The sequence below is a fragment of the Eumetopias jubatus genome, unplaced genomic scaffold (genome assembly GCF_037043125.1).
Source record: "Eumetopias jubatus isolate StellerSeaLion01/CBP00866 unplaced genomic scaffold, mEumJub1_p1.0 scaffold_4, whole genome shotgun sequence".
Taxonomy (NCBI): Eukaryota; Metazoa; Chordata; class Mammalia; order Carnivora; family Otariidae; genus Eumetopias; species Eumetopias jubatus.
This window is the reverse complement of record NW_028274810.1, coordinates 157,078,635-157,090,827: the sequence shown is the minus strand read 5'-3', so window position 1 is coordinate 157,090,827 and position 12,193 is coordinate 157,078,635. Positions and strand designations below refer to the sequence as shown.

The 12,193-nt window shown below is 36.0% G+C and overlaps 1 protein-coding gene across 1 annotated transcript in view; it reads left to right on the top strand.

The window, feature by feature from the left end:
- The window catches only part of RALYL (RALY RNA binding protein like), a 325,277-nt gene that overhangs the window by 300,436 nt on the left and 12,648 nt on the right, over positions 1 to 12,193 (top strand). Inside the window, 1 exon segment of the mRNA XM_028113154.2 lies at positions 9,954 to 10,067. Within this exon segment, the coding sequence (XP_027968955.2) occupies positions 9,954 to 10,067 (114 nt within the window).

The window sequence follows — 12,193 nt, the reverse complement described above, 5'->3', positions numbered from 1 at the left end:
CGAAACTCTTTTTCAGTGACTTTTCAAGATATATCTGATCCCGTACTTCCAGTTTCCCACCACCCTTCCCCTAGCTTAATTGTACTCTTATTTAAATGCTTTTAAACTCATGTTCATACACCTCTACCTGAAAGCCCTTTCCTTTATCTCAAGAAATGTGTTATCAACTGTGTTATCTATCTTACACATAGATAAACATTATTAATAATTTTACCTGGTTCTCAAGGTCCAGTTCAGGCAATACCATTCACATGAAACAAGTTTGGACCCCTCTGTGCCCAAGGGCATCATCATAAAACCAAACCAGTTGTTTATCTTCCTATTACAAGACTTAAGCCCTTGGATTCATGTTACGGTCATTTGTATGCACATCTGTTCTCTCCACTTTAGATTACAGATTCATTCTTCAAGATACTTTTGCACTGCACAGAGTATACTCTTAAAATATTTGTGGGATATTTGTCACCACTATTATTTTTGCCTTCCACATTTTACTTATTTTTCACGTATTTCATAGTTGACTATGAACTACATCTTTAAAAATGCTACAACTCAGGGAAAATTAGTTCTGGAATGTTGAGTTAGTAAAACAAGGGACAATTCTGGCCTACACTCCTGGGTCTGAAAGAAGCCAGGATGTTGATGCCCATTTTCAAGCTCTGTAATTTAAGATTTGCTACTTCCTTTACTTAGAAGATCTCTTTCTCTTGCTGAAATTCAAATCATCCTTCCAGTCACAGTTCAAGGACCCATTCTTTCATGAATATTTTCACAGCCTTCTGGCCCCATGAAAATGAATTTTACTTGTCTTTCCCCACATCGTTGACATAAGTTCAATTCATCAGCACCTACTACATGACTACATAACTGCCAAACTAATATTCCGTAAATGAAACAGACATGGTTTCGGGTTCTTACAATCTGGTGGGGAAAATCAAAAGGTAGGAGATAACTTCCATATCAAGCGGTAGGTACATTTCACTTACTCCTCCATTATTTTATAAATTTCATGTTCATATGTATTATAATACATTGCTTACCCATTTACTTCCTCCACTAATTATAAACTGCATGAGGTTAAGGAAGCAGTTCATTATAACGAGAAGCTCATGGCTTGGAGAGGCAGGGGAAGAATCAAACAAACAAAAATGAAGCATAGCTTTGGAATCAGGCAGCCTACTCTAAACTTGATTTTGTCGCCTTTTTATTAGGCAGTCCTTTTTTTTTCTTTAGAAATGTGCAAATAGATTATTATTTTTTATTTAAATTCCAGTTAACATACAGTGTAGTATCAGTTTCAGGTGTATGATCTAGTGATCCAGCCTTCCATACAACACCTGTGCTCATCACAAGTGCCCTCCTTAATCCCCATCACCTATTTCACCCATCCCCCTACACACCTCCCCTCTGGGAACCATCAGTTTGTTCTCTGTAGTTAAGAGTCTGGTTCATGGTTTGCCCTTCTCTCTTTTTTGTCCCTTTGTTCATTTGTTTTGTTTGTTAATTTTGATATATGAGTGAAATCATATGGTATTCATCTTTCCTTGACTTATTTCACTTAACATAATCTTTAGCCCATCTATGTCACTGCAAATGGCAAGATTTCATACTTTTTTATGTCTGAGTAATATGCTATTATGTATATATATATGTATATATATATATACATATATATATATATACATACACACACACACACACACACACATACACACACCACATCTTCCTTTTTTTAAATCAGATCTAGGGTTAGGGTTCAGGTTAGGGCCAGTATTAGGGATAGGTTTAGGGACAGGGTGAGGGTTAGGTTTAGGGCCAGAGGGAGGGTATGTGCCTGGGATCCTGTAGTTCAGAGACCCCTCCAGAGTGTTAGGTTTAGGGTTAGTGTTAGGGTAAGTGTTTAAGGGTTAGACATATTGCTAGGCAGTCTTAAACACATTATTTAACTTCTCTAACATTCACTGTTCTAATCTATAAAACAATTTTAATAATACATATTTTGTGTATTTATCATAAAGATTAATTAAGATGGTATATGTGCAGCTGGTAATGGTATGCTAGATGCATGGATGCATACAGCAGGTATTTGAATAATAGTTATTGAATAAAACAATGCACTCATTTTTCATTTCATTTTCTCTTTCTAAAAATATATAGAAAGAATTAGTGTAGATGTAAGCAGGCATAGGTATTATAAATACACACATATGCACATATATGTAATTTGTTTTTCTAGGAAATTCCATCCATGAATGTGGTAATTGCCAAACTATATTTACATATATAAATGGAGAATTACACAAATTGCTTCAGTTTGTTTTAGCAAAATTTTTTAAAGTCTGACTTTTGAAAACTATTTACAAAGTTGGCAAATTAGCTTCTGCATATTAAACTAGCTTAAGATATATGAATAAGAGGAAAAGGACCAAAAGAAGCTGAAGTAGACAAATTGAAGTGATAATGATAAAGATTTCTTAAAATCTATTTTATGGAAATCAGTGGTCTTCATTTTTTCTGGATGTGACTCAATTAAAAATAATATGGTTCCTTAATGCATCATGAAGGAAAGAGCTAGAACTGATGATCTTATTTTTCACATCAAGTGAAGCTGTATGGCACAATAAAGAGTGTAGAATTCATAGCCAAAAGACCTGGGTTTGAGCCTGAACTTTACCTGTTCAGATTATTACATTACAAACAGTCATTGTATGACTTTGAGAATGTCATGTAAATTGTCAGATTCTTAAGTTCCTTTATTGATGAAGTAGTAAATGTAAAAGTGACTAATAAATTAAGTTCTATGCAAATTATTTTTATTTCTTTATTGTTTTATATTTAAATAATTTATCAAAGGCTGGGGAAATAAATAAAAAGAGAAACAAATTAATGTGAATAATTGTTGAAGTCCACATGCTCACAAACAGTTTTAAATTTTCCAAATAGTTCCTAAGAAGCATGGTGTTGGTGAAGGAGGGTATATAATTATTTAGACCAGGGTTTCTAAGGCTTGATGCTATTGACATTTTTAATCAGACAATTCTTTGGTGTGGTGTTGCGGGGGGCAGCTATCCTGTATGTTTTATGAGGTTTAGCCGACTGGATGCCCACTAGATGCCAGTAACACCACCCTCTCTGAGTTGTGACAATCAAAAATATCTCCAGACATTGCAAATATCCCATGTAGGGCATTACCCTCTGTTAAGAACCACTGATCTAGACAGTTAGCTGAAGCTTCTTTATTTGTCCCTGAATAGACTTGACCCACAGGCGACTAAAATAAATTGAAATATTTTTCACCACATAAATCAGAGATGCACACATTTTTTTATATAAACAGATGGTATCATCTCATATGCCTAATTTCCTTTTTGGATTATATCTCATTTCACTGGAAAAAGCACAAACATTATCTTGTTGACTGTATCAGAATGTAATAACATTTATCAGCAAATCAATGAACTCTTTAGAGAGAGTGAGTCTGAAATGATTTAATGTGGCTTCTTTTTTCTTTTTTTCCTGAGTAGAATACTAACTACAGAGATGGTTTAGGAAAAATATTTGAGACTATCTGTATGATGTAAACTGACTCCTAGTTTCTGTAGTATCCTGCTTGCCTAAAAGCAAGCTAGAGTAATATATTCTAGGAACTTTATTCTTATTCATTTATCATTTGGATGATCTTGAAAAATAACTCTAAATTCAAGCCCTCTAATCACCCATAGAAAAATAAAGTATCATCAGCTGGAAACCAAATATTTTTTATTATGACAGTATGTTTTCTTTTGTCTGTAATTTTCTTTTGCAGTTTTTGTTATAAAATTTATCTAAACGAAAAGAGGAAAAGACATTTTTCCTTTGAAGATAGTATTATTTTTGTTTGTCTCAAGTTTTTATTTAATTTCTAGTTAGTTTACATACAGTGTAGTATTAGTTTCAGGAGTAGAATTTAGTGATTCATCACTTTACATAACAACACTCAGTGCTCATCACAAGTGACCTCCTTAATGTCCATCACCCATTCAGACCATTCCCCTGCCCATTTCCCCTCCAGCAACCCTGTTTGTTCTCTATAGTTAAGTCTGTTTCTAATTTGCCTTTTTTTTCTTCCCCCACATTTATTTGTTTTGTTTCTTAAATTCCACAAATGAATGAAATCATATGGTATTTGTCTTTCTCTGACTTATTTTGCTTAGCCTAATACTCACTACCTCCATCCACATCACTGTAAAATGGCAAGCTTTCATTCTTTTTGATGGCTAAGTAATATTTCAGTGTGTGTGTGTGTGTGTCACCTCCACTTTATCCATTCATCAGTTGATCAACATTTGGGCTCTTTCCATAATTTGATGTTGAGTATCTTTCCATGTAATTGTTAGCCATCTTTATGTCTTCTTCGGAAAAATGTCTGTTCACGTCTTCTGCACATTTGTAACTAGATTATTTGTTTTCTGGGTGCTGAATTTTGTAAGTTCTTTATAGATTTTGGATACCAGCCCTTTATCAGATATGTCACTTGGAAATATCTTCTCCCATTCCATCGCTTACCTTTTAATTTTGTTGATTGTTTCCTTCACTGTGCAGAAGCTCTTTATCTTATGAAGTCCTAATAGTTCGTTTTTGCTTTTATTTCCCTTGCCTCTGAAGACGTGTCTAATAAGAAGTTGCTATTGCCGAGGTCACAGAGGTTGCTGCCTATGTTCTTCTCTAGGATTTTGGTGGTTTCCTGTCTCACATTTAGGTCTTTCATTCATTCCGAATTTATTTTTCTGTATGGTGTATGGTGTAAGAAAGTGCTCCAGTTTCATTCTTTTGCTTATCGCTATCCAGACTCTTAAATACAGAGAACAAACTGGTGGTTACCAGAGGGGAGGTTGGTGGAGGACGGGTGGAATAGGTACAAAGGACTAAGAGTACACTTGTCGTGATGAGCACTGAGTACAGTATAAAATTCTTGAATCATTATATTGCACACCCGAAACTAATATAACACTGTTTGTTACTTATATGTGAATTTAAAAAAAATTTTTTTTAAATTTTAAATGTAGCAATTAGCCCCTATATTACTCAGAATAAAACCCATAGTACTTAACTTTGGCCAACAAGACTCTATACAATCTTCTCCACTCTCCACCTTACCTCTTGACTTCTTGTATTCTTCTTGCACTTGCTCATTCCAATCTAGCCACATTGTCCTCTTGGCTGTCCCTAAAACACATCAAGTGTACTTCTGCATCAGGCCCTTGCATTTACCATTCCTCAGCCTCATATAGTCTTCCATCCCACTATCCCTTACTGTTCCCATGACTTGCTGCCTCCCCTTATTGAGACTTTAGCTCAAATGTCACCTTATCAGCAAAACTTTCCCTTACCACTGTATATATATTGACAAATCTTACTCCCTAGCTAGGTCTTCCCTAACCTCTTGTCTGCATTTTATATTTATGTTTATAAACAAATAAAAGATATTTGTTTGTTGTCTTCTTCCACTGCCAGATGGGTGTTCCATCACTTTAGGGACTTTTGTCTCTCTTGTTTATGAATATGTCCCCAACTCTTGGGAAGGAGCCCAACAAAAACAGATCTTCATGAATATTGTTGAACAAATATGTTAGACACCTGAGTCAAAAATGAGAGCAGTTCCTGCTCTTGTCAAGGAGAGAGACATTTAAAGAAAAGATCATTTAAAGTATCATTTGAAAGAAGTATGAGTACAAAGAGGATGAGCTTTTTAAAGACGAGGCTCAAGGGTTGAGGATGACTTTATTCTGTAGGCAACATTTGAGCTGACTATTTAAAAATTAAATGGCATTTACCAGGTGGAGGAGATGAGAGTGTAGGGCAGACAACAGAAACACAGGTATAGATGTCTGAAAACACAAGACACATTAAAGAACAGGGAACAGTTGTGACTAGAGCCTAAGATAATTAGAAAGGCAAGCAGATGAGTCAAGGGAAGGTAATTTGGAGCTGACTGGGAAGTAAAGCAATTTTCTCCAATTCTCAATTAATAAATTATAAATTGTAGAATTCATAATCTTTAGTAATTGGCTCTAATTTTCCCAAGCCCTTAGCTTGTCTACATTAGGTTACTTTTACATAACAATTATGTAACAGCAAGTTGGTTGAAATTATTCCATATTATTCCTAGTAAAAAATACTCCTGACTCTCATGATCTAATACTCTATATAAAAATAAGAGCACTATATTCTATGCAACATATCTTTGGATATTAGATTTTGAAGAACTGAGGTGGAATTAGGGAAAAATACAGAAGTGAGGCTGCCAACGGTATGTGTCCTTCTCTTATTCTTTTATCATAGTGCTTCTGGTTAAGAAAAGGTATATTTCTAAGCTAATTTTCTTCTTGCACTTCTTGTTTACTTATCTGTCTCTCCATTAGACAGCCAATTCCAATTTAGTGTCTGGTACATGCACAAAGCTTTAAAAAAGATTTGTTGGTTGGGTTGAAATTGCATCCAGTGACCTACCTACTTATACATATACCTAAAGATCTTCTGAAATTTGCCAATTTCTTGCTGTATTTAAAACACAGAGCTATAAATTCCGTTAAATATGCAAGGAGGAAAAGAATGAGAGAAAGAAAGAGGAAATGAAAAAAAGAGAGAGAGAGAGAAAGAAAGAGGGAGGGAAAGAGGGAAGGAAGGAATGAAGGAAGGAAGGGAAAAAGAAGGAAGGCAGGCAGGAAGGAAGGAAAGAAGGAAGAAAAAGAAGGACTTGGATGCCTTCTCTCCATTTGAGAGAGTTTGGTTGTTGAGAGCCTATGACAGGGTAAATTTATTAATATGTCTTGCCTCAAACAACTGTCCAAAATCCCTTCTTTTTGAAATTTTGTATTGTCAGATCTCAGAATAATTTATTAATCTGGAATCTGAATAATTTTTATGGATCTAGTTTATGATGAAAAGACAGAAAATTTTCACTATTTACTAATCTAATTTAGGATCTTTTCCTAAATCTGTTAATATAATTTTCTAATTAAGGAGGACAGACTTCAAAGCCCAGGACCTCATGGTAAGCATCAGGAGTCTCATCAATCAATAATAGAAGAAGGAGCTTATTAAAACACAGAAAATATTCAAAAGCATGACTCTTGAAATTCTTCAATATCTAATCAGGTCTTCACTCTCAAGAAGCTCACAATTTAGTATGAAAAGTGGACATACTAAGTAAAAATCAATAGACAGGGGTGCCTGGGTGGCTCAGTCATTAAGTGTCTGCCTTCGGCTCAGGTCATGATCCCAGGACCCTGGGATTGAGCCCCGCATCGGGCTCCCTGCTCCGTGGGAAGTGTGCTTCTCCCTCTCCCACTCCCCCTGCTTGTGTTCCCTCTCTCACTGTGTCTCTCTCTGTCAAATAAATAAATAAAATCTTTAAAAAAAAAATCAATAGGCAGTATGTGTCTAGCGGCAAATATGAGATGCCATTAAATAAATTACAGATGAGAGATGAACCCTCCAGAGGGTTAGTCAAAGAAGAATCCACAGGGAAGGCAAGACTTTAAATGAAGCCCTAAAAGGCATATAGGATTTTGATAGACATATTTGGGGAGAGAGAGAGAGAGAGTCTTTGCTGGGATAAGCGTATCAATAAAAATAATAGCAATAATAATAATAGTAGTAGTAGTAATAGAAATAATGTCTTCTGCTACTATCATTTATTGGGTATGATGATGTTCTGAAGAATGATTTTCATTTCCTTTGATGGAAGCACCTCATGTAGTTTTACTTAAACCTATCAAATTTAATAGAAAATATTTTATCTTGGAACATTAGATTTCAATGCACAAGAAATGGGACCGTGGCTGGAGACGGGTTCAGAATTTCCTGGTAGAGGCAGGAAAGAGCAGACAGAACTTGTGCAGATCAGATCCTTATTGTCTCTAAGCTTAAATACCACTAACTAATTAAACCCAAACTTTATAAGAGTCTGACTCAGATTGTAAAAGGTGTTCCTACAGTGCTAGACATGAGTCTAGACTTAAAGCCAACCTTGACATCCTGGATACATGTTAAGTTCCTATGTGGTGAGCGCAGATTTCTAGTGGTTTGTAATGTAGTTTCTATAAAATGGGGTATTGGTGGGGTTTTTGTTTCTTTTTTTAAACAAGATAAAGACAAAATTAGTCAACTGCATTCCTGGGCGAGGAGTGGCTCTACTTACTAAGACATGTATTCTATTAGTTTCCAGCCACGGTCCCATTTCTCATGCATTGAAATCTAATGTTCTAAGATAAAATATTTTCTATTAAATTTGATAGGTTTAAGTAAAACTACATGACGTGCTTCCATCAAAGGAAATGAAAATAATTCTTCAAAGTGGAATCAATTTGCAATTGTGACAGATGATGTTTTTCAAATTTCGCTGCAGTTCCACAACGGCACTTTGATGTCCCTGAAATAATTGACATTAGAAGCAATTCTCTATTTTAAACTGTGTTCTACTTTCAGTTTGGTTCTTCATAATAAGAACACACCACAGGGTCCTGGATTCTTGCAGTTTTTATTTTGCAAGCGACTTTGCATCATAAATAAAAATCTGCTTTTTGTAAAAGAAATTTCTGGTTTTATAATAAAAAACGTTTTCTCATTTTTATACTGGAAAGAAATATGTGCTTCCTTTGAGCAATTAATGTAAATTGATGCATATGTTATCATCTATATTATATCACATATCGTAGCTGAAATATAGCTCTATTCCAAGCAAACATCGATTGCATTTAGTTTTTATTATTTATAAAAAAATTTCCTGAAGACTAAAGAACCAAGCTAAATGCTCAATTTATTCCAAAATTTCTGGGGAATAACCAAGCTGAGATCATCACAAACTTGAAGCAAAAGTAACAGAGGATTAATAGGCTGACATCAAGCTCTGTGCCCCCCGATCTTGAAGCGTCTCTGCTGAGGCATGGACACCCAAAACCCCACTTACTGAAAGCTCCTAGGCAGATGCAGATTTTCTGTTATGATAGCTTTGAAATCTTCGATCTCTCATTATTGTGGGTTCATGGCAGATTTCCCAATCATTCTCAAAACATGAGAAAATAGCAACAGTGCAGTGAATTTTTCATAAACAAATATATTTCATTTAAAGGACTTCCCTTTAAATAGGAGATTGTCCTTTTCTTAAGCCTGTTCTTTATAAAATAATTATTATTGTTGATAGTAGGATGTTTGTTGTTGTTTTTAACATCCTTACTTGGCAAAATGAAAAGTTTCCAGTCTTGTGTTCATCCCCACTTGCTTTTCTTTGAAACCATGCTAAATATCAAAAACCTGGAATGAGAACCACTACTGTAGAAAATACCAGTGGGAACTTAAGTGAATTTTCTTCCCTCCGACCCCGCGGGTTTTAGGGACACGTACAACCCATTGCTTCATTTTTTTTAAAGAGTAGGTGAAGTAGCAAGAATTCTGTTAAGAGTTCTCTAGCATCTAAGACATTTCTTCAGAGGATAAACATTATATCCTGGTTTCAATAAAACACCAGGGGACTAGATTACAAATATCATTGACTCCTGAAATATGTATTACAACATCGACCTCAAAGTAGTATTAACATATTTGTCAATGATTTTATCATTCTTCAGTCTGAATCCATTTTACAGTGCAGATTAGCTCTACTACTTGCCAAAACTGAGTTTCGTATCATTTAGTTATTTGATAAGATGTTTCCAGATTACTCCATCCCTTTGTGTAACTTTCAGTGAAAAGATTTAGTATCAAATGCTTACGTCACTGAAAATCACTGTAATTGCCAATGTCTTCCAATATTCTAGGATCAGTGGAAGTAACGAAAAGCTGATAAGATTGAAAAGTGTCCTATGTGACTTGACACCATCTTGAGAAAACACGGGGTGTCTGTGAGTTGTGTTCTACCTGAATAATGGTACATTTGACATTCTGTTGCTTTCTTTCCTTTTTCCCCTTTCCAGTGAAATCAGATGAGTTACAGACAATCAAGAAAGAATTAACCCAGATCAAAACGAAAATTGACTCCTTGCTAGGGCGCCTGGAGAAAATTGAGAAGCAGCAGAAGGCGGAGGCAGGTAAGTGAAAAGGATCAGTGGCCACAGACATGTCACGGTTAAACGGGTGAAACGGTGTCAATCACAGGGACAGCGCAGGGCCCGGGGGGACGCTGGCCGAATTTGACAGGTTAATACAGACACATGAAGAATGTCTCTAAGCCAAGAGTTGCAACCATGCAATCTGAACTTTTACTCATCAGAGAACATGAACCAATTTGTCTAAACTTCATATTTTTAAACAAGGAAAAGTATTTTGATGGTAATAATCACAGTTGTATCATAATTAAAAGTTAATAGCTCAATATCAAGAATCCTTTAAGAAAATAAAATCAATTAGTGGAATATCACTGTCAGACTAAAATAATATTATATATTTAAATAAACTAACCGCAGAAATACAACAGATTTCAGAAACGAGGATTATAAAGCCCAGCCTCTACATTGCTCCAGTCCTGTAAAACCAGTACCCAGTTTCAGGGTCCTGCACATCAAGAGTATGTCCCTGGCCACCCCCAGCCAAGTCATTTGATTATATCTTTTACAACTTAGTGCCCTTTCTCCTTTGAACTATCATCCTTGACCCTATTTCTCTTCTAATACAATTCTAATGCCCTCATCAAGTGGCTACAGATGTTTTTTAAATCATAGAATATGAGAACCGGGATAAAGTTAGAGCTGAGCGAGTACACAGTTTGAAAATCATGTTCTGCAAGGCCTCACATGCCTCAGAGGCTCCCTGGATATAGGATGAGGGTTAGAAGGAGGCCCAGGAGGTAGTAGATGAACTCGTGCCTCTTCCAGACCTGCCCTTGCTCTACCTGTGTATCTATTTTATTACTGGGTTTCAACATACGACTTCATTTGCTAAAAGAGCTTCACTTTTCAGGGGCACCTGGGCAGCTCAGTCAGTTAAGCGTCCAACTCTTGATCTCAGGGGGAAAAAAAAAGAACTTCACTTTTTAAAAAATACAGTTTTGAAAGCCATTGATCAAATCCAGCCTCCTCATTGCACAGATGAAAACACAAAGGTTCAAGGAGGTAGATTGATTTTTCCATAGTCGCTTGACTAGTGAGTGATAGACCTGGGTCCCAAACCACAGTCTTGCGAGTGAATCCAGTGCCCTTCCCATTTATGATTTCAATCTCAGGTTGCACCCAGGACCTGGTCCCAGGATTTCACTGACTGAGGCCCCCTGGGTTACTCTTAACTGATGGGAACTGGTTGGGATCCTGGGGTCCGTGAGCTACACAGCAAAGACGAACCTGCCTATGTGTTCACTGTATCACTGGGTGAGGACTAGAGCTTTTACCTCCTGGTGATGAGCTAGGACTCAAACATGAAAAGAAGGCAGATGTAAGTTGGTGGTATAGGATAGTGAATGAAAGAAATAAACTCTGGTTCAGATTCTCACGCACCGCTGACTTAGCCTCCTGTTTCTCATTTATAAAATAAAGATAGTAATCCCTACCTCACATTGTGAGAAACAAAGTATCATATGTAACTTATATAGTACAGTAATTAGCACAGAGTAAAGGCTCAATAATTGGAGCTGTTTGGCATTGGTAGTAACACAAGCATATATAGGCAAATGAACATTTCCTACTATTTTCACACAACCCATTTTTTTAAAAAACATGAGCTATATACCTAGCACATGGGTGGCAGAGTCTCACTAATGTGGATGAGAAAGAGTAGATAAAACAATCATTGTATTAAAAATTTCTACTATCAACATATTTTTTACTGAGAAAAGATATGGGCAAAGGATTGGAGTAGACATTTTTCTAAAGAAGACATAGAGAGATGCCCATCAGGGACATGAAAAGAGGCTCAGCCATCACTAATCACCAGGGAAATGAAAATCAAAACCACCAGGTAAAATATCACCTCACACTTGTCAGAATGGCTAGTATCAAAAAGACCAGAAACAACAAGTGCTGGTGTGGATATGGAAAAAAGGGAACCCTGGTGCACTGTTGGTGGGATTGTAACTTTCCACTAGGGAAAACAGATGGAGGGTCCTCAAAAGATTAAAAATAGAACTACCATATGATCCAAAAATCACACTGCTGGGTATTTATTTATTTAAAGACAACAAAAACACTGCCTACACTTCTTAATAGAGAAATTTAGATTTTAGAAA